The sequence below is a fragment of the Drosophila elegans genome, unplaced genomic scaffold (genome assembly GCF_018152505.1).
Source record: "Drosophila elegans isolate 14027-0461.03 unplaced genomic scaffold, ASM1815250v1 contig_536, whole genome shotgun sequence".
Lineage (NCBI taxonomy): Eukaryota > Metazoa > Arthropoda > Insecta > Diptera > Drosophilidae > Drosophila > Drosophila elegans.
In genome coordinates, this window is record NW_024545919.1 from 847,187 (window position 1) to 871,254 (window position 24,068).

At 39.9% G+C, this 24,068-nt stretch overlaps 1 protein-coding gene across 4 annotated transcripts in view; it reads right to left on the reverse strand.

The window, feature by feature from the left end:
* Positions 1-18,104: 18,104 nt before the first annotated feature.
* LOC108140390 (laccase-5) overlaps positions 18,105-24,068 on the reverse strand; it is a 65,219-nt gene continuing 59,255 nt past the window's right edge. Inside the window, exons 5-6 of one of the 4 annotated variants that reach the window (XM_017263134.2) lie at positions 19,944-20,139; positions 18,105-18,857 (exon numbers count right to left, since the gene is read on the reverse strand). In XM_017263134.2, coding sequence (XP_017118623.1) covers positions 18,256-18,857; positions 19,944-20,139 — 798 coding nt within the window. In that variant the 3' untranslated portion in view covers positions 18,105-18,255. Of the gene's footprint in view, positions 18,858-19,146; positions 19,805-19,943; positions 20,140-23,078; positions 24,032-24,068 lie in introns of those variants that run through there. The other 3 variants (XM_017263118.2, XM_017263126.2, XM_017263101.2) reach the window with 3 other exon arrangements.

A 24,068-nucleotide genomic window follows, 5' to 3' on the forward strand; every position in this document is an offset into this window, starting at 1 on the left:
CATTAACAATTATATTTCAATAATTTCTCTTAGAACCTAACTTATGCTACGGTGGCGAGAGACGGGGCGAATTCGCAAGAGCGAACAGACGAAAGCTTTATTGGCTCCCGCTCTCGCCCTACAATTAGTAATTTAAATACAAGCGCTGAGTGCGCAAACACCGCCCCCTCTGAAGGGACGACGTCCTTCAGCCCAGAACGGGCAACAGGGCCAGTCGGTGGACAGCTCGCCGATATTCGCCGTCCTGCGTCCTGACGTCCGCCACGCGAACCTTGCTATCGGCGCCGGCGTGCACCGCTACCACTCGTCCAATCCTCTACTGCTGGGGCGGAAGATTGTCTTCTGCGACGACGACGCGCGCTCCCACGACGAGGTTGGGCTCCCCCTGGTGCCACTTGGACCGCTGCTGAAGGCTGGAGATGTAGTCCCGGGACCATCGCTGCCAAAACCTGTGCCTGAGAGACGAGACACCTCGCCATCGTCGCAAGCAGGTCAGGCTGATCTGGTCCGGGAGCGCCGCTGATGGTGGGGCCAGAAGAGGGCCGCCGATGAGCAGATGCCCGGGGGTCAGGGCCTTGCCGTCGTTCGGGTCGCTGCTTAGAGCGCCGAGGGGCCTGGAGTTGAGCACGGCCTCCACGCTGGTGAGCAGAGTTCCGAGCTCCTCCGCGGTCAAGAGGTCTTAGCCTACCGTCCGAAGGAACAGGTGCTTTGCAGACTTTACACCTGCCTCCCATAGTCCGCCGAAGTGCGGTGCTCTGGGCGGTATGAACGCAAACTCGCATCCTTTTTTTGATGCGAATGTTTCGATTCCGCCCCCTGCTCCTCCAGACGGGCTCGGAACTCTCTCATGTGTCGATCTGCGCCGACGAAATTGGTGGCGTTGTCGCACCACACCTTCTCCGGAATCCCGCGACGACTCACGAACCTTTAAAATGCCAACAAGAACGCATCAGTGGTTAGGTTGTATGGTGGCTTACCACGGATACGATACGTTGTGCTGAAGGGACCACAAAAATCAACGCCACAAGTATTAAACGGGCGGAGAGCTCGAAGTCTATCTGCTGGCAAGTTTCCCATAATTTGCGTCAAGAGTTGCGGCTTACAGGGAAAGCAGCGCATGCACGACCGAACTGTTCGTCGGCAGACTTCTTGAGCATTAACTAGCCTGATTTTCTCGCGCAGACGACTTATGAGAGCTCGTGACAGTTCGTAACGTGCAGGTATGACACATAGGTTCTGACGAACTGTGAGCTTTTAGACAGCAACAACGGGAATTTGGCTTCGCACGGGATAGGAGCATTCAATAACCGACCCCCAACTCGTAGCAATGTCGAGGAGCACCAATCTAATTTATTTTCCTGAAGAAAAGGGTTTAACTTTTGAATATTCGTTGCTACCGGGAAATTCTTCCGAATTTTACTTATGTCGTCCCTGAACTCGTGAAATTGGACAACTTCGACAATTTTATCAAAAGCGAAATCCAGTTCTCTGGCGAAATACTTTTTTCAAAGTGCTTCGACACCTTTCTGCACCTTTGAATGAAACGAAAAACCCACACGAAAACTCTCAGAAGTTTCAGGTGCGACGAAAAGGACTCTTTTTTCTGAAGCACATAATTTGGCTCTGGGCTGACTATGAGAGCTATTGCCGACTTGCGTAGCTCCATCGACATTACATCAGCCGGCAGTTCGAAATGTTTATTTACAGGCCAATTATTTTCTGAGTCTAGCAAGAACGAAGGCCCACCGAACCAAATGGACGTTGTAAGCTCCTCTACGTCACATCCTCGGGCCACTATATCTGCTGGGTTGACTTTCGTGGGAACGTGTCTCCAAATTGCTTTCTCCGACCACTCCTGAATTTCTGCAACCCGGTTCGAAACAAAAACCGACAACGACGAGGGATGGGTTTTAATCCAGTGTAAAGTGATCTCGGAGTCTGTCCACAGGAAAACATTCTCAATGGGAGAATTTAGCAATGGCCTGACACGATTATAGAGATCTGCTAAAAGGTGAGCTGCACACAACTCAAGGCGAGGCAAAGTTTTCGTCTTGAGGGGAGCTACATTCGATTTGGAGGTCAATAAAGACACTTTCAAACCTTTAGCAGTTTGAGTCCGAACGTAGATGCACGCTCCATACGCTCGCATGGAAGCGTCAGCGAAACCATGTATTTAAATCGGGACTTGTGGATCTGTGTTGACGAATCGCGATACCTTAATTTTAGGCAGCTGCAGAAGCGTCGCTTTAAACGTCTCCCCCGACGTGAGCAACTGCATCGGTAGCGACTCGTCCCAATCTAATTTTCGAAGCCACAGTTCCTGCAACAACATCTTTGCCTTTGTGACCAAAGGAAGCAAGAGGCCAAGTGGGTCGAAAAGTCGAGCAGTCACCGACAAAATATTTCGTTTTGTCGCTCGAAGATCCAGGAAAGAGTCATCCAACCGAAATTGAAAGTAATCTTTAACCGGTAACCAAACCACGCCAAGGGTCTTGGTTACGTCTGAGTCTGCCATAAGTGGCATTACAGCGCTATCAGATGCGGATAACTCTGGGCAGTTTGAAAACCACTTTGCCAATTCAAAGCCTGCCTCTTGCAAGACCTGAGAAACCTCGTCTCGAAGGCTTTGCAAGTCCTCAACGCATCCGGCGCCAGTCAACAAATCGTCAACATAAAAATCATTCTGAATAACCTTTGCGGCTTTTGGATGAGTTGCTTGCGCCATCTCTCCTAGCCGCATTAAACACCGAATCGCCAAAAAGGGGGCTGGCGAAGTTCCATATGAAACGGTGTTCAACTTAAAGATTTTCAGGGACTCAGAAGGATCTCGTCTCCATGGAAGTTACGATCAGCTTCGTCCACCATCACTTGGCGATACATCTTTTTGACGTCGGCCGCAAGGGCAAACTTATACAATCTAAACCGAAGCAGAGTCGAGTACAGCTCCTCTTGAATAGTTGGGCCTACCATCAAGATGTCATTCAACGCTACCTGCGTAGAAGTACGGCTCGATGCATCGAAAACTACTCTCAACTTAGTTGAAGTACTTTGTGGCCGTAAAACGCATTGGTGCGGAATGAAATAGTGCGGAGTATTCGGAATTTTGTCATTGGTGGAGGACATGTGGCCCAGTGAAACATATTCCTCCATGAATTCAATATACATCTTCTTCAGCGAAGGGTCCTTTGACAATTTCCTTTCTAGCGACAAAAATCTACGTTTCGCAACTTCGTATGACGAACCAAGAGTATTTGGGTCAGATTTAAACGGCAAACGAACCGAAAATCTACCGGACGACAATCTTTGAGTATTTTTCTCAAAGTATTGTTGACAGAGTTGTTGCTCAGGAGTATAGACTTTAGCCTTGGGCGGGAAGTCCTCCACAGACCAAAATTTCTGCAGGGTTGTGTCAATTGACTCCAACGCTTCCTCCTGGCAGCTGAGATGTACCATTTTTTCAGCGTTTTTATTATTTTCAGAGGCACATCTGTCTGACACTATCCAGCCGAGAACTGTCTTTTGTAGGATGGGGAATTCAGGCCCCTGCTTTATCTGGCCAATGGATAAAAGTTCAAAGAATGTTTCAGCGCCGATAAGCATATCTATTTTTTGGGGCTTGAAGAAGAATGGATCTGCCAACTGAATATTTTCAGGCACCCTCCACCCGCTGGTGTTCACCGCTTGATCCGGATGATAACCAGAAATATTTATCATAATCCAAAAATCGGACGACAATTGGCTGTTCCCCTTCTCGCGACTTCACAATCGTGTGTATTTTTTTTGTGGCTTGGGCATTAGTTCCACCACTGCCTCGCAAGCTCATGCACACGTCCTCTCTTGTAATTTTGAGCCTTTGTGCGAGCTCGTCGGTTACAAAGTTTATTTGTGAACCAGAGTCGAGCAACGCTTGAGCTAATACAAACTCGCCGCTTTTTGTTTGAACGCTCACAACAGCAGTTGCAAGAATGACTCTGTGGGCTGAGAAGGAGGTGGCAACGCGAGATTTGTGTTTGGGGCATATATGTGTAGCAAAGTGTGATGTGAGGAATTGCACACTCTACATCTGTTCGATTTGCATTTTTTGACAGTGTGACCCTTTCTTAAGCAGTTAATGCATAAGGGTGCTCTTTTAGCGAAATCGAATCTTTGCTGAACTGTTAGGGCTGCGAAGGAAGCGCAGTTTCCAATCTGATGTTCTGCTGAGTTGCAATACATGCATTGAACAGAGTCGTTCCTGGCAGCGACAAACGAAAAACTCCTATTTCCATTCTTCTTAGGGTTAGATTGGGTCTGCTGAACAGTTTTAGGCTTGGAAGCCTCTTCTGCTACCATGTGTTGGTAACGCCTGTTGAGGGCCGCCTCACATTCGCTCCAAAGTGGAAGCGAAGTATAATCCAACTGTTCTTCCCATTTTCTTTTAGTTCCTGCATCGACCTTGCTCATTACCAGATGTATTAAAATGGCATTAGTAATGCGTCTATCATCCCCAATAGACAGCAATGAGTCATACAAGGCTGTGACCGTGTCGATGAGGGTTCTCAAGGCTGTAGCTGAAGGCTGGGAAATTTTTTGCAAATTAAAAAGTGTCGATATGTTGTCAAAAAAAATAAGACAATCATTATCGTACACCCGCTTCAGGCTAGCAAGGGCTTTGGGATAATTTTCCGCAGTAACTTGGAAGGCCCTAACTGTTCCTAAAGCGTCTCCAGCTAAACACGAAATTAAATGATTGAATTTTTCAATATCGTGTAAAGTGTCATCTTTGTCAACGAAAGTTTCGAAAAGGCTTATAAAATTTTTAAATTCGGAGTGTTTTCCGCTAAAAGTTGGGAGAGCAACGCTCGGCAGACGGCATTGAGGCGGGCGATTTGCTGGCGGAGCGGATTTCTCGATATTATTTTGTTTGGACTTATTTAAAATTGAAATCAGCAATGACTTTGTCATTACGGCCCTCTCTTCCAACTCTTCGCGGTATACATCTTTTGCATCTTTCACTTCTATTTGGTTTTGCAAAAGGGAAGCATTTTCAATGTGCGTATTTAGAATCTCTAGATAAACCCTGCGACAGTATATGCCGCACGCACGCACTGTAGGAGAGCTACCGCCCAAGCTCAAGCGTACCGAAAAAACGAACAAACGTTTAGGCATACCGAAAATTGCACTGCTGCAGCGATCGAGAACGAAAACGACAAAAGATAACTCGAAATAGCAGCAGCGGCGTCGGTGTGCGTGTGTATGTGTACGCGGCTAGCGGCTCTTCCTATGCAAATGCTAACGGAGAATGATACACTGACCGATAACTAAGTGCAACGAATATATAAGCCTGACGCCAAAATGCGCGCAAAATTATGAAAAGCGCGGAAAAATTGGAAAAGCGCGGGAAAATTCTGAAAAGCGCGGGAAATGTTCGGACAAACTGCGGCGAAAGTTATTGCCGCTAATTTTCTGAGAGCTACACTTTTCACAATTTGCACTTTTTTCCAGCTGTTTTATTTATACCCTAAATTGGTGCTCACAACGACGAAAGTTGGGGGAATTAAGTTCGCACTAATTGGGTCGACGACAAGTATTTTATTTGCTTATTTTTTGGCCAAAGCGATTCACATATAATTCGAAATATATTATGTTTATTGTAGAATTTTGGTTGTTAGTACATGCAAATTTTTATTTCTTGGTTAGAATGCTCACTATCTACCGATTTTTACACGAATGCAAAAAGTTGAAAGATGGGCCAAAACACAATTGACAAAACGCTACAGATTAACTTTCAACTTTTGGCTCTCTATACCTGGATGGCCGACTTGATAATTGCAACTTCCTTCTTAACTTTCATTTGGCGGCAGCAGCAAATTAAGCAATTAAATTTGGCGAAACGTCGACCGCAACTTCAGGAACGGCAGAAAAATTCCAGCGACGAAATATTGTTCAATTTAATTTATTGGCCGAACCGACACGAATAAATTGGTTTTGGTAATGTTGGTAATGTTTATAGTTTTTCACCGAAAAAAATTAAAACTCGCGAATTCTACTGCTAATCACGTCGGGGTCACCATGAAAATTTAATACTATTTTGTATTAATAACGCGAAAACTTGTGAACGCAGTAGTTCGAGACGATTTTAATTTGCGAAACTTTGTGAAAACTATGTTCGATTGTTCCTATGGGAGCTATGTATATGCTATAGTCGTCAGATCCGGTTCGTTACGACTTATATACTACCTGCAATAGAAAGACAACTTTTGGGAAAGTTTCATGCAGATAGCTTTAAAACTGAGAGACTAGTTTGCGTAGAAACGGACAGATGGACGGACAGACGGACATGGCTAGATCGACTCTACTAGTGATGCTGATCAAGAATATATATACTTTATAGGGTCGGAGATGTCTCCTTCACTGCGTTGCAAACTTCTGACTGAAATTATAATACCTTCTGCAAGGGTATAATTTGTTTAAACCAGCACCATCAAATTTACACAATTGAACATTTTGGTTAATTTATTGTGGAATTATACATGCAGACATACATACATAAAGAGTTTTCGAGTTTAAATATCAAGGTTAATTAGCTTTTACCAGGTGTTGGTAGGTATATAGTCCGTGAAGTTATAAGTTTATTTAAGCTTTTGATGTGTATGTATACATTTGGCAATTATAAACAATTTTCGATAATAAATATTAAAATCAAATATTATATCATTGTTTAGAGCAGACCGCCAGCACCTATTCAAATGCTCATAGGTGTGCGCTGCACACGCAGGGCTGTTATACAGCTTTGCATGTTTATTGTTCTTCGCCTTTCTTATCTCGCTACATTTGTCGCGGTATCTATTCAGCTGAGCTACAGCGAAAACATGTACAAAAATTTGAAGTCAAGCTTTCGGCAAGGCAGTTATACAAGCTCCGCTGCAACTCCGAGCACAGCTAATATAACCAAGAAATAATTTCAACTGAACCTATCGTGCGTTTAATTTCTATTTCTCAACTAAAGGGTGGCATTTTGGTTGTTTTTTTTCCCCGACGTGATATTCGTTTAATCGGAGAATGCATGTCGGTTTTTAACATTGTTTAATATCGTTTAAGCAATAACTTATCTTCGCTGTCGTTTGCTGCATCTCAGTCACAAACACACGAACACTTTATGTGCGCGCTGCCGGCCGGCCGGCCGGTTGTTTTTTTTTTTTTTTGACCATTTTCGCGCTGTGAAAGAATCAAAACTGTGCTGTGCTGCAAACATTAAACATAAAATCAATCGCAATTAATTGTTGTTAAAAGCGTATATTGCATACATATAGGTGTAAATAGCCGTGTATGTGTATCACATACATTACTTTGCCAAGTCATTCCGCTGTTGCAAGGGAAAAATTTCGGTAAAACTAACAAAAACAAAGTCAAAGGTTCCGTTGCGTTGTTGGCGACGCTCGGTGTACATTTGCGCGGCAATAGGCATAGGGTGTTTCCTGCCCTCTGAGTCCGGTCAGACAACTAAAAAATGGTTAACCCAGGAGACGCGATTCAATGATGCTCCCAGTGACATCGCTTTTTAGCGAGCCAAAGTGCGTTCCGGCAGTTAAACGCAATGAAAGATTATTTAACTGCTGGAGCTAGTAAGCAGTTTGATGAATCTGATGTCCTCGGGCGGCTGGAATGGGTAAACTCTATGAACTTGGAATTCGATTCTACACAGACTTCGCTGGAAAAACTAGACTTTTCGGAGTTTAATAAAGATACGCGGCTTCAATTTTCCGCAGTCTTAATGGATTTAAAGGCGAAACGAAATCGGGCCTTAGCAGATCTGCGCAAACTGCATTTGCCGGGTTCCACAGCGGCCAATTCTACATCCTTTGATATTATAAACAATGCGGATCTTTCTTTCAGATTTAGAAAGCCTCGATTGCCAAATCTAGAGAATGCTCGTTTTCAAGGATCGTACTCAGAATGGCCGGAGTTTATTGCAACTTTTACCACGGTCATTGGAAATGATGACGAGCTAAGTAATATTGAAAAATTACAATATTTGAGGTCCTTTTTAGGCGGCGTGGCTTTGGAAACCATACGATCGCTCGAGCCCTCAAATGAAAATTAAGAAAAGGCTTTAAATTTCCTTATTAATCGATTTGATCAGCTTTCGTTGCGAGCAGACGCGTTTTTCATTTCGTTATGACCCCATTTACGTGCTCTGAGTGCAATGTTGACGTTACGCATGCGCAACTTCGTGGTTTTGAGGCGGTTCGATGTTCATCGCTTTGTCATTGCACTTTCCACACTTCTTGTGTTAATTTGCCTGAAGAGGCAATAAAATTGCTAACTATTATGCCAAATCTGTTGAATCGCACTCAAAAACAGACGAAATCATTGAAGAACTTCGTGAACTTAAAAGCCTATACTTGCACTTAAATACAAAGTTTCAAATCGCATTTCCTGAATCTGTGGATGCCCCGGCTAATGTTAACATCAACAAGCGGAAGAAGGAAAAAGTTGCCAATAAACCTCCGGCTTCATCTACTTCCCATCATACCAATACCGTTGTGTCAGACCATAACCCTCCCAATGAGGACAGTACGCTTGTCTCCAAGAACAATAAAAAGAATCGTAACAACAAGAAGCATTTATTGGTTCGGCGCTCGCTTGTGATCAACTTGCAGTATTGCCCAGCAAAAGATTTTTGCATATTGGCAAATTCGCTGTAAACACAAAGCCAGAGGCGCTATGCAAGTTTGTTTCTGACAAGTTAAAAGTAAATTCTGACACCATATCATACTATTCACTAACAAAAAAAGATGTAGATCTCAGCACACTGAAGATCATTAACTTTAAGCTTGTAGTCCCGGAGCAGTATTATCAGACTGTCTTCAGCGGTGATTTCTGGCCACAATCAGTTAAGGTGAGCCGATTCATCCACAGGGAGAGAGAGCACTTGGAGTCGACTGTGGTGGACACATTGGGCGGTGAACCATTTCGTACATCTACCCCTGCCAAGCTTCAATCAAAAAACCCCCAGTAATCGACGTCACTGGCTCTGACGTCATTATTGGTTCACTTTTGTGCATCATTTATAACTGCAGTTCTCAACCTCTTCACCAACAACAAATGCTTAAGCTGGTGCTTAGGCCGCTCGTCCTCTACATCGTACGAATCAAGGCCCGCAGCCGCAGCTGTTTTCGCATCAACAACAATACGGCGCTCTCTTCGGAGTTTCGCTCTCTCATCATCATGCAGCTTCATACGCTCAGTCGCTCTTGACGGCTGCTTTTTCTGATGTACCCAATGCATATGATAGTAGCGCGCTCCTCATATTGGCGCTCTATCCATTTCCTGCTGCCTCGCTGCTTCGCTTTACTCGTGGATGGCTGAGCGATTGCGTTGAATTATCACTCTCTTCGCACCCATATTTGCAACAACAACAAAATCGGATGACATTGCCCTTTTCCTTGTGCAGCTCCTTACTTGAAAAGTGTCCGCTGCTATATAGCGCTCTCTTCCGCGTTGCGCTCCCTTCAGCTCCCGCTGCATCGGCGCTTCGGCTGACGTTTGGATGGTTTACTGGTGTTTTTGGAGTTCCGCTCACTTCCTCATGGTTGCCAACGGGGGATTTTAAAATCTTACATTTTAACGGGCGCTTGCTCTCTCCACAAGTTTCTCTTCTGTTGTCTCTCTTTGATGAGGCGCTTTCTGCATTGCGCTCCCAAGGGCACTCATCGACTCTGGAAGTATCTGCAAGTTGGTCTTCTACGATTGGACGAATGGATTGCAACTATAACCTTCGTAATGATAATCTTCCACTACCAATACGTACCCGGACTGGAATATTGCGTACGGCTCTGAATGGCTTTTTTGTACTTGCGAGGAAAAGGCCGCATGTGGATTTTTCGATACCATTTCATGACTTCCTTTATGAAACTATGGCAACAGTTTCTGAGAATTCATCAGTCAAAATAATTGGAACTAATTGCCTTAAAATTTATTTTCAAAACATATCTGGAATGAGAACTAAAACTCAGTCTGTCTTCATGAGCACTTCCAACAGTGGTTACGACATAATAATATTGGTTGAAACCTGGCTCAACATCAACTTCAACTCCAATGAGTTCTTCGATACTAATTTATTCCATGTCTATCGCAAGGATAGAGACTTCAGCAGAATGAAGTGCGAGAGAGGTGGAGGCGTCAGTGTGGCTGTCCGTCGTACCTTCTTCTGCTGCGCAGCTGTACTTTCAAACGAGGACTCTCTTCTGGACCAGTTGGCTGTTAAGGTATCTGGATTGTCTGGGAAGACTGTATTAGTTGCTTCTTATGTTCCCCCTGGAAGTGACTTTACGCTTTATCAGACGCATATGAATAACATTGCCTGCCTACATGCCAGCATAGATGACACTGTTGGTCTTGTTGTGACAGGAGATTTTAATTTGGGATCATGACCATACATGCGATCCGCAATCCCTTGCTATGGTGCCTGGTAATGTACACCAGCCACATGAAATTATTGTTATCGATGATTGTTATAGTATGGGCCTCACCCAGATAAATTACATCTTTAATGATTTGCATAGGCTTCTAGATTTAGTATTCATCAATTCTATTGTTCATTCCTCGGTAAACCTTGCTGAATTTAGTATTTCTAGTTGTGATGTTCATCATAAGCCCTTATGCTTTAATATTGAGTTTTATAATTTCTTACCAGTTGTTAACTTTATTCCTATGTATAATTTTGATCATGCCAGCTTGGTTGCCGTAAGTGATTGCCTCATGGCTATGGATTGGGTTTCCTTGCTATCAAATGCTTGCATTGAGACCAATTACAATTACTTTCTTGTCGCTTTAAAAAATATTCTTGACAGCACGTGTTCAATCAAGGTACGGGGTTCCTATAGGCTTCCTTGGTATACAAAAGGTCTCCAGAAATATAAAAATCTAAGAAATAAGTTCTATAAACTGTTCATTAGATGGGGTAATCCTTTGGATCGTGATAGATATAGACAGCATAAGCGGGAATTTGAGTTTCTTAATAAATTTCTTTATAATCAATACATTTCCGACTTTGAAAATAGCTTAAAGTCAAATCCAAATGTGTTCTGGCGTTTTATTAATTCAAAGAAATCTTACTCTTCCATACCGTCAACTGTGTCATATAACAATAGTACAGCTAATTCTGGGACAACTATTGCAAACTTATTTGCTTCCTTTTTTTCGGCCAATTTTGAGCCTGCTTGTGGTTCCCTTGAAATTAATGATGATGACATTTCTGAAGCTATGTCACAATTTGACGACTCCATTAAGACATTGATGGAGTTTCTTCATTTTTTCTTAAAAAATTTTATCACAGTCTTCTTCAACCCCTTAAGATGATCTTCTCGTCTTCGCTACTTCAGGGTAAATTTATTTCTAGATGGAAAATTGCGAAAATTTTACCGGTTCATAAAGGCGGAAGCAAGTCTGAGGTTTCTAATTACAGGCCGATTGCTAAAATAAGCAATATTGCCATGCTATTCAAGAGAATTGTAGTTAAAAAATTATCCTTCCTGATACGTACTTATATTGACCCTAATCAGCACGGGTTCATGCCTGGTCATTCTACTACCTCGAATTTAGCTATTTTCGCTAAACATTGCATACAAGCCTTTGAGTTACATTCCCAAGTGGACACAGTTTATACTGATTTCGCCAAGGCTTTTGATAAGGTTTCTCACTCTGCCTTGCAAGCAAAACTTTCTAAGCTTGGTATTCACGGCTCTTTTCTAAATTGGATCTCTTCTTATTTGGCAAACCGACCCTTTCATGTTGAGGTCAGCGGGTTTGTTTCTAACCTCTTTGAAGCAACCTCTGGTCTTCCTCAAGGCAGTTCTCTTGGTCCTTTGCTTTTCATTATTTTCATTAATGATATTTGTTTCTGCATTCAATCTGCCAAGTATCTTCTTTATGCGGATGACCTTAAAATATACATGCGAGTGAATTCCTTAAATGACAGCTATTTGCTACAATCGGACTTGAACAAAATTAGTTTATGGTGTATTCAGAACTATTTACCTCTCAACCTAAATAAATGTTATGTTGTTCGCTATAGTAAATGTATCTTAAATATTCTTTCTACATATGTTATCAATAACCATTCACTCTCTGCACTTACTGAGACAGTAAATTTTTGTTTATTAACCATATGAACCATGTTCTGCCGAAGGCATATGCAATGTTCGGATTTGTCAAAAGAAACACCATACTTTTTAAGGACCCGTACTCACGACTGATAGTGTTCTCAGCTTTTGTGCGTTCAAGAGTGGAATATGCTTCCTTTATTTGGAACCCGTCAAGTGTTGTCCATATCAATAGAATTGAGAGGCTGCAGAAAAAGTACCTAAAATTTGCACTTCAGCCGTTAAACTTTTCGGAACCTTTGCCAGCTTACTCTAGCCAATATTGCCTTCTGCATACCTGCAGTCTAGAAGATCGCCGTTCGATAGCGAGCTTGCTCTTTATTAATGATGTTATAATTGGTAATATAGATAGTCCATTAATATTAAGCTCAATTAAATTCAATATCCTTGCCAGGAGTCTCCGTACCATCATCCCATTTTTTGAAAGTGCTGCGAGGACTAACTATGCGCGTAATGAGCCAATCTTAAGAACTTTAAGACTTTTTAACTCATTGCCACTAAGTATTCGATTGGTTTTGGGATCCAAGAAGGATGTGCTTAGGCAATTACTTAGGGAGTATTTTTTAATTAATACTTAGTTTTAAGTTAAGTTAGCTGATAGCCAGATAAGGATATATCCATTGGCGAATAAATAAATGAATGAATAAATGAATGAATGAATGATAATAAAGTTTTACAGTTTCAGGCACAAGTTCAGGCAATATTCGGTTTAAAATGTGTCGATAAGGGATCAGCTAAAGGACTTCGGGAGCTCAGCGATTGGATGTATTCGCATATTCGAGCAATCCGTACCCTGCCCACTACACAACAAATTGTGGATGGATTTCTCATTCATATCGTGACACACAAGCTGGATCAAAGGACCCGTGAAAAATGGAAAAATGATTTGTCAATCTCTGAGCTATCTAGCTGGACTGCTAAGGAGTCGTTCTTGGATAAGAGGTGCAGGATGATGGAAAACTTTGACCAAGCAGTGGTAATTCAAACACCACACCATCAGGTGGGTAAAAGCATGCATAGATAAAACCCAAGTGTACTGATTACGTCTGCTACTAACTCAAAACATCCAATTTGCCTATTTTGCGATGCTACAGATCATTATTTGCCAAAATGCTCCCGATTTTTAAGTTTGAGTCTTCGATATAGAGAAGCAAAGCAAATTAAAATTACCACTCATTACTTTATATTGTCCCAGAGGCATCCTTACCATCGACATCAGTTTCATCTCCATCATCCGACCCATCTATAGGCTCTCAGCCACTACCATCGACTTCATCATCACTAGTGTCATGCTCATCTCCATTATCACAACCTAATCACCATTTAACGCACTCTCCACCACAAACCTTAAATGCAATGCCAATGAATTCCAACTGCTATAAAAATATAAAAAGTAAAAAATAGAGTTGGTGCATTTATGCCTTGCCGAGCAATATCAGATTCAGCTTCTCAGTTAAACTTTATAACTACGCGACTAGCTAGCCAACTTAATTTGAAACTTAGACAATCGCACACAAAATTTTCTGGGACAGTGGAATCTCCATGAACTCTGATAGTCGATATTTCGGAGCAATCTCGGGATGCTAGCTGTCGTGCGTCATTAGCAGCTGTTGTAATCCATAATATCACTGATTACCAGCCAAATTTCAATATAAATACTAGAGGATGGAGGATGCCACAAAACATTTCGCTAGCTGACCCTCGTTTCAACCAGTCACAATGAATTGATCTTTTAATTGGTGCTGGTCTGTTCTTCGAAATAATCGCTAAAGGGAAAATTCATTTGGATAGCACCTTGCCTACGCTTCAAAACACCAAGCTTGGTTGGATAGTTTCTTAACGGATGCCAAGTATGCTAAATCGCAAATCTGTATTGGCTGCCATTGTCAAGGACCCTGCTGATCATTCAGATGATGACACACTTGCTGCCGTAGTAAAGCGGTTTTGGGAGATTAAAGATTTCAGTTTAGTAAAACCATCGATGCTGGCCGAGGACTTACGATGCGAGCAGCTTTTCAAAGAAAATTGCATTAGGCTGGGGAATATTCAATATTAGGTTCGCCTTTTATCCACTTTAGGGTTCGAATCTTTGGGTAACTCCTACTATCTGGCCCTGTAGCGGCGCCTGAAGAACGTTTGTTTGTTTTGGCTTGAAAACTGGCGTTTATTATTGTATTTAGCGACCTTTGGAGAGTAGCCAGATGCCTAGCCAAATTTAGTGTCGGAAATTAGTGTTTAGCAAAAAATACTAATTAGTATTTTTGCGGGTAATGCCAGATAGTTCTCCGATCAGCTGTTGCTGAAAAGCTTGTCCTAAGCCGAAATAGCGGATTTTTCAACTGGCAGAAATTTCTGGAAAAGGCGAAACCGACGCCGCATGATTTTTTAACTTCCTTCTTAATTAAACCGGCGTGACAGTCAGACGTGTGTAATTATATTGGTTCCCATTCGGCAAAGTGGTGGTAAAAAATACACACGCGGTATTTCGAAGTTCTCGCAAAGTGATTTTTCCCGCGAATATTTCAAGCAAAGAAGTGAGTTGTGTGGGTTTTCTCGCTAAATATTTTCAAGTGCTGAATTTTCGATTTCTTTTAAAAGGCTGAAATTTTACGTTTCCCGATACGGCCGCCACAGCCGCCTCGGCAAACCAGCACGAGCGCATGTGCAAAGGGCCCAGTTAACTTTCGCCAACGTTCCGGGGTGCACCCACATCGGCCGGCAGTCCAAATCTGCCCTATGGAGCAACCACGCTACCCAGCGATTCGTATCCGCCCGGAGGAGCACTGGCGATCTGCAGTCGCCCTGAGGAGCACCCGCCTTTGCCAGCGAACCGCAGTGCCCTAGGGAGCACCCCCAATTTTGTTCAGCCGGTGAAGCAGGGAGTACTCTCTCGTTTAATTTAACGAGGAATTATCTCGGCCAAATAAGCATATATAAAAAAAAAAAATGTCCAATTAGATCGGCCCTAACCCAACTGCAAATTTAAAAAAATGTAAAAACTACGCTTGGGCTCGATCTTAACCTCATTTGTAACCTATAAAAAAATCCAGCTTGCGAAAAATATTCACGTGCATATCAGCCAACCAGGCTACACTGCAAGAAATTTCTAATCAGGTGTTAACGTAAACCAAAAAAAAAATTATGTTAATAATTATGTTATGAAAAAAACAAAATTTAATTTAATTAAATAATTATAAGATTTAAATTAAGTTATGATTCATCTAGTGCGCGGTTAATTTGCGGTTCCTATCTCCCTGCAAAAGTTTTCTTAAATTCGTGTTGATTCAAGAAAAAAAAGATTAATTAGAAAATGTTTTATAAAATAATAACCATGTCAAAGCAGAAATGCCTGGATTTCTTTTCCAGCCTGCCTGCGTCGGAAGATCGATCGTCCGCCGAGGAACCAGCTGTGTGAGTTGTTTTATCTCTATTTCAAATTATTAAAAACTAAAATATTAGTGCCAATTAAATTCTCATAAACAAAAAATATATATATATACATATATATATATCACTGCCGAAAATTTAAGAAAGCCCTTACTTCTAAAATTAACTATGAAAATAAGCGCAGTATTCGGCATTTCTACAGGAGTACCTCAACTTAGGCCACGTGTCTCTCGCATTAAGGGATCCAGCGGTGTCACAATTTTTCTTGCCTCACCATTCTGTTCAAAGCTTGAGAGCACTACCACTAAACTTCGTGTCGTCTTTGATGGTTATGCGAAAACTACATCTTGGATAGCTCTAAACGACTTGCTTCTAGCCGGACCAACAATTTAGCAAAAAATCATTAATATTTTGCTTCGGTTTAGATTTTTTAAAGTAGATCTTTGTGGAGACATCTGCAAGATGTACCGCTGCGTTCGTGTTTCGTACAGTGATGACTTTTTGCAATGAATCATTTGGTGAGAGAGCTCCACAGATAAATTGAGTGTTTATAAACATAACACGGTAACTTATGGAACCAAGTCGTCTGCCTTCTTGGCTATAAAAGCCATGCATCAGCTCTCCTATGATGAAGAGGAATCATTTCCAGTTAGAGCAAAAATCGTTTGTAGAGATTTCTATGTGGACGATCTAATCTCTGGTGGCAATTCAGTTGCAGAGGTGAAGGAAATTCGTCATCAGGTAAAGGAGCTACTGGCGCGGGGCCACTTTCCGATCCGAAAATGGTGTTCGAATGAAGCAAGCGCTCTCGAAGGAGAGTCTGATTTAATTTCACGACGCATCAGATATCGCCAAAGCTTTGGGGTTGGTCTGGGATCCATCTTCCGATAATCTTCTCTTTAACTTTTCGCAAATTTTATCAAGTCAACGAGCAACAAAACGGATTGTGCTGTCAACAATTTCGAAATTTTATGATCAGCTTGCTTTAATAGCACCCATTGTTACAAAATCCAAAATTTTTTTGCAAATGCTATGGAACACTAACATGGACTGGGATGACACACTGCCATAGCCCCTCCTTTCGTCACAGGGGGATTTGACCTCTCAGTTGTCGATCGTCCAGAACCTACAATTTCCACGATTCGTAATGCAATCGCAGGCTTCCGTCGAGATGCACGGATTCTGTGATGCTAGCACAGCAGCTTATGGCACGCGTTATATTTGCGGTCGGAGGCCAATGGAAACCCTGAAGCCCATCTACTCTGCGCCAAGTCTAGAGTAGCTCCCTTAAAAGCTTTAACAATACCAATATTAGAACTTTCAGCAGCGTGTTTATTGGCTGAGCTTATCGTAAACGTTAAGGAAACCATAGGGTTTGATTCCACCTTTCACTGCTGGTCTGTTGTGTTGGCTTGGATTCGGCAACTTTCGAGGGATTTCAACGTTTTTGTGTCTAAAAGAATCGCAAAAATCCAGGAAATGACGAAAGCTATGGCTTGACATCATGTTCCAACAGATGAATTGAGAACTTTTGCATATGAAATTTCTGCCATTCTTAACTCCCGTCCGCTTTGTCCAATTTCAGAAAACGCTGAAAATTTTGAGGTGCTAACGCCAACGCATTTCCTAAAAGATTCCAGCTACACAAGGTTTCCTGAGCCTGACGTCGCTCATCTTCGCGAAGGCCGGTTAAGCAGTTTGCAAATGCAGCAGAATAACACAGAATACAGCAGAATAACACAAAGCTGGAGCAGAGAGTATTTGTCCCTGTTGCGAGAACGAAGCAAATGGCGGATCAAAACATCGAAATCGGTCTTGTTGTATTGCTTCAGGAGGAAAACCTTCCACCGATGAAATGGCAGCTTGGATGAATCCATGAAGTCATACCCGGAAAGGACGGCGTCGTCAGAGTCGCTGTGGTCCGGACAGCTACAGGTCTTACCAAAAGGGCCGTCACCAAACTAGCCGCTCTGCCCATCGAATCCCCTTTGGTTGGAACCGTGCCTCTTCCAACGGGGAGAGTATGTTTAGAGCAGACCGCCAGCACCTAGTCAAATGCTCATAGGTGTGCGCTGCACACGCAGAGCTGTTATACAGCTTTGCGTGTTTATTGTTCTTCGTCTTTTTTATCTCGCTAAATTTGTCGCGGTATCTATTCAGCTGAGCTACAGCGAAACATTTAAAGTCAAGCTTTCGGCAAGTCAGTTATAAAAAATCGCTGCAACTCCGAGCACAGTTAATAAAATCAAGAAATAGTTTCAATTGAACCTATCGTGCGTTTAATTTCTATTTCTAAACTAAAGGGTGGCATTTTGAATATTTAATTTTTAATATATGTGATTGTTGCTATTCATTTTTAAAGTTGTCGCACAAAATGTATTAAATCTGCTTTGTAACAGCTATATTATCAATACAAAAATTCATTTATTTTAGGGGAAAACACGTTTAATCCATTAATAAACATTATTTATCTTAAGCTTTGGATATTATATAGTCCCAAAAATGTATTCAAATCAAAAATCGAATCTGAAAACCATCACCGCTTTGTAAAACACAATTGATGACAACAGATTTACTTTAAAAATAGATTTTATTGATTGAAAAACTTACATAGGCATTACAAGGTATTGTCTCTGAGCTTTCTTTTATATATTTTGATTTATAAAACACATTACAACTAAAGTGGTCATAAAAACAGCATCCCAGCGTCAGACAAATTCTGCTAGAATACGCTATCTGTTATTATGGGGGGTAGATGGTTTCCACAACGTGGAAAATTTGGTGGTATAGGAGGCAAATCATTAGTTGTACCTATTTGAAACACCAAGTTCATGCCTATAACAATATGGTATTGGAAATGACAGTGAAAGAGCCAAAATCCAGGATTGTCAGCTCGAAAGCGTAAAACAGCATATCCATTATTTGGTACAGCAACAGTATCCTTTAGGGATGGTTTAAGGTACTGTCTTTCCAACAGTCCGCGTTGGTCAAGGTCAAGAGCATGCTTTAAATTCATACGTTTTATGTGCGTATCCGGGGAGCGTCCAAGTCCTAGGACATAAAAAGAAGTACCGTGTAAATGAAAGGGGTGGCTGATATTAATCTGTTGCACTTCATCCACAAGCACAACCTCGACTATTGCGTTAAGAGGTATATCGATTTTATGAGTACATTGACAGTTTTCGCCACAATCTACTGGTCGATTGTCCCCATTACAGTAATGGTCTTGGGGTATGTCTTTATACTGTGACAGCATCGGGGAAGGTGGCGATATGTATGATACCTCATCGATAAGAGATATAAGATGATCAGCGTCTGAAGCAACTATAAATTGGAAATTATCAATATGATTATAATAGATTTGTTATTAATTGTTATTGCTTATTAGTTTCTGTTTTTAAGAATGTTCTGTTTGGGAGTTTAAGGGTACAATTATTGAATTGTATACTTTATTCCTTAAAAGCTAGTAAAATTTCTCTCAAAACAAATGTTTTCCATATAAAATGGTTTTTGTGTCAAAACTTATGGGATCTACGAGAATGAAATAATTTCTTAAATTTAAATACATTTAGAAGACACAAAATTTGTTGATGATTAAAATTAGTTAAGCTAAGCAAATTGTTAATAAATAATAAAAACTAAACTTAAAGTTATGCTACGGTTTAAAAACCACGCGGACTAGAACCACGTCACCGGCGGAACATGGTCACCACATTTAGGAAACCGCGGGGGAACTGGTGGTAGGTCAGCTGGTGTTCCGATATGAAATATGAGGTTCATGCCTATGACAATATGAAAAAGGAAGTGACAATGGAAAAGCCAATAGCCTGGATTATCTGCCCGAAACCTCATAACAACATAGCCATTGTTGGGGACGGCTATTGTATCTTTAAGAGGTGGCTTAGAAAAATCACGCTCAAGCATGCCCATTTGGTCCAACTCGAGAGCATGCTTTAAGTTTATTTTTTTTATTGACTTATCCGGCGAACGACCCAGTCCTACCACATAGAAGGCTGTTCCATGCAAATGAAATGGATGGCTAAGATTCACTTGCTGGACTTCATCGACCAACACAACTTCAACAATAGCTCCAAGAGGTATGTCAACCATGTGTGTGCATTCACAGTTTGGACCACAGTTCGGCGGTCGATTGTCTCCGTTGCAGAAGTATTCGGGCGGTATGTCTTCGCTTTGTGATAGGGGCGGTGCCGGTGGCGATATGTATGATATTTCATCGACCAAAGATGTCAGATGATCTCCACTAGGCACAACTATAAGTAGAGGAATATGTTGATAGTGTCGTAGTGGGGTTAATATCCATTAAGCAATTATATACGAGTGCATATATAAAAAGGAAATGTTAGTTACTGAAAAGATTAATGTTTTCGTCACCAATTTAAATGCACATACCTAAAAATCGGTTGTAAGTATTTGGTATAAATAAAGTTTTTGGCTCGTACACATAAAATCTGAAAGGTAAGAAGATTTTCACATCAGGGCGCTCAACCAAAACGCCTTTGTCGATCTTTTTCGCATTCTTTAAATTAGAAACGCAAACTGCATCTGACCTTTTACGATCACAAATGGCATCCAAAGGGTTGAGAATCTGTGAATACGGCACAATAATTTAGAATCACACATATTTTTATTGGATAGAATAACATAAAATTAAGGGAAAAACCGTGCATACTTAAATAGCGTTATTCTTATTAAGTGCGAGTATGAAATATATATGACAAATTCAATTTAAAGTTTGCTTAAACCAGAACCATAAAATTAACACAATTGAACATTTTGGTTAATTTATTGTGGAATTATACATGCAGACATACATACATATTCATAAAGAGTTTTCGAGTTTAAATATCAAGGTTAATTAGCTTTTACCAGGTGCTGGTAGGTATATCGTCCGTGAAGTTTTAAGTTTAGTTAAGCTTTTGATATATGAATATTTATATAAATCATTTAACATGTATTAATATGTATTTGCTTTATTATTTATTTAATATGTAAGTATATGTACATTTGAAAATTATAAACAATTTTGGAATAAATATTAAAATCAAATATTATACCTTTATTAACCGTTAACAAATGCATGCAAATTTATCCACCTGATAGTACTCTATTTTGTTGAATAAAATTTCTGAATTATGTTTAACACGAAATTAATTTAGCAAGTAAAAAACCTAATCTCGAAAATACAAACCTGCTCCAGCTTTCGCAATATTTTGTCACCACGAATACGTATTCAAAAAGTTGAAGTTACGTCCTATTTTTTAGTTTCAAAAAATTTTAACAAATTTAGGATTTCTTTAAAGTAAAACATACGGAAGTATAGGAATAATAAAATGAACAAAAAACAAAAAGGGAAGGAAACTTCGGCAAGCCGAAGATTATATACCCCTGTAGCTATTGGCAATGTTAAATAATTTTTAAAACCTCTTAATTTCGATTTATATTATGTTATTTTCAGTTCATTTATTTGTTCGTTCCTATGATATCTGCTATTTAACAATACATGCAGGAAAACTCCGATATGAATAAAATTAAAAGCGTAAATCTGTATTATTAGGCTAGTAATGATCCAAAACGATCAAAAATAGAGGATTTCCAATTTTTTTCAAAATTTATTATGAAATATTTCGGTTGTTTACATGGGAGCTATCACTATGGTACTCAGTACATGTACAAGTAGTGACGTCGAGCACAAGTAAGCGTGCGCAAGAAGTCAGCTAAGAACAGTCCGATCTTAAAAAAGGATATAGCAATCAAAAGGCTCGCTTTTATAAGAGTTTTAGAAAGTCATTTGGTTGTGGATAAATGCGGATGAATGTGCAAAAGACATTTTGTATTTCACTAAAGCTGTTGGGGCCGGTGGACCAAAAAGTATTATTTTTATGGCGTGGTTGTATTTTGGCATGAAATACGCGTCCAACGACACCACAATTATCTCAATCCGATACTCCGATAAAAATATATTCAATAAACAAGACAAATACAGCATTGCTGTAATGTGCGTATCAAAGCGATGTTTTAGGGTCCTGAAAAACTTTTGTTATACCACTTTTTGGAAAGCCCGCAAGTTTAGCGGGAAAACGGATAAAAACTCATTTTCACACGTCCACATCTTCCAAACGGCTTAAGCTAAAGTTACGTGATATATATCGTTAAAAAGGTATTTCAAGGGCTACTTAAAAACAAAATCAGACTTATAACTTAACCAATTCAAAGCAGCGTACCGATTACAAAAAAAAAATTGAATAAAATAAAAATAATTTTTTTCTGGTAAAATATAAAATAATCGTCACAAAATTTAATATTATAAGTTTTTGGAGTTGAAGGTCCGATCATGACGTCAACTTTATCTCGTCAAGAGTTGCTTTTTTTTAGATATGATATAGTCGTACCATTTCAATCAAATTTAAACTGTAGTTCTGTAATAATAAATTATTACTATATTTCGAAAGACTTAAAAATATTATAAAAATAGCTAGTTATCATTTGTATACCCTTGCAGAGGGTATTATAATTTCAGTCAGAATATTGCAACGCAGTGAAGGAGACATTTCCGACCCTATAATGTGTATATATTCTTGATCAGCATCACTAGGAGAGTCGATCTAGCCATGTCCGTCTGACCGTCCGTTTCTACGCAAACTAGTCTCTCAGTTTTAAAGTTATCTTGACCAAAAGTTGTCTTTCTATTGCAGGTAGTACATAAGTCGGAACGAGCCGGATCGGGCGACTATAGCAAATTTAAATTTCATTAAAATCGGACGACTATATCATAGAGCTCCCATGGAAACTATAAAAATATGTATAACAATTTTTTTCTTTTATGTACTTTTCTATTTTGTCATTTTTTTTTAATTCTTCTTGACTTATTAATAATTTGACAAATCGGAATTACGCTTTTAATTTTATTAAAATCGGAAAATTATATCATATAGCTGCCATAGGATCTATCGAATAATTAAGCTGCAAATCATCATATCTCATCAAAACATTTCTCATTTTTAAACATCTTGCGTATATGTATTGCGTATATATCATATTTTTAATGTTTTCAAGAATATTTAGTTTTTGCAAAAACTGCTAGGTTATATGAACTTCGGCTTGCCAAAGATTTTCTTTTCTTCTTTCAACTATTTTTCCGGTTTTTCATACGGAAGCTTTATGCTATAGTCGTTCGATAGAGCTCGTTCCGACTTATGTACTACCTTCAAAAGGAAGACATATTTTAGGAAAGTTTCAAGAAGATAGCTTTACAAGTGAGTTTTCTAGTCAGTCGGACTGACGGACGGACAGAGAAACACGGATAGATAAACTCTCCTAGAGATGCTGATCAAGAATAAATGTACTTTATAAGGTCGGAAATGTCTCCTTCAAACTTCTGACTGAAATAATAATACCCTTTGCAGAGATATACAAAATCAGGGGACAAGTGACAAGTTTTTTTCTTAAATAAAAAGCAATTTTATAAAAAATGGGATATTGGTTGCGGTGCTTAAATCGAAATTGACATATTTGCAAATATTAGAGTTCCTTTAAAAGGCTGATAATATTTATTGAATTAACCATTTTAAATTTATATTTTTCTGTACAACATACTGGATCAGTTCATAAGATAATTACTCTTAAAATTTTTTTTGTAAATACTAAAACAGATATTTTTTATTTTTTGTTTAAATGGTAAATATGAATACATTTGAATAGCTCTGATTCTAAAAACTAAGGCATTATAGTTGAGACAAACATATGTTTTTAATGTTTGAGTAACATTGATTATTGCTTTCGGAATATTTTGTTTAACCATTTTGTACACAACTTTGATCTTTAAATTTTTATTTGAACACATTCAAACTGTAAATAAACGGAGTTTACAAAGTTTGCGATATAGCCAGCTCGAATTAGTTTGCAGAAAATGTAATAAGAGTGATCGGTTGCTTGCAGTCATTTTAACATTATAGTGTGATAGTATTGAGTTTTTTATGAAATAAATAAATGTATTGTGTTTTCAGTTTCTACAAATACACACATATTATTAGGTATATACATTTGATAGTACGCTCCTGGGTGTTAACGTTAAGGGAAAGGGTAAATACTCCTTAGAATGTTGTCATTAATATACAATTGGAGGTTGGCAGTGTTCTTACTACTGAAAGGGAAACTGTGCTTTGTGCTATTTTTACATAAATATATACAATCTTGGTAAATATATTGTGATTGATTAAGCTTTTTACAAACTGTTCAATCGGTATGTTGGTCTTTTTAATTCCTTAGAAATTCTGTTGATCGTTTTTTTGCCATGCGCTTCATTTGTGGGGTTTGTCGCACAGTTTTGTTTTAGTTTATTGGTATGGGTGGAGTGTGGTCGCCACATGTTGGGAAACCTGGTGGCACGGGTGGTAGATCAGCGTTAGTGCCAACCTGCAAAATCAAATTCATACCAATAACAATGTGGAATAGAAAATGACAGTGGAAGAGCCAGAATCCTAAAAAAAGTAAACGTTTAATAAGGTATATAGAACA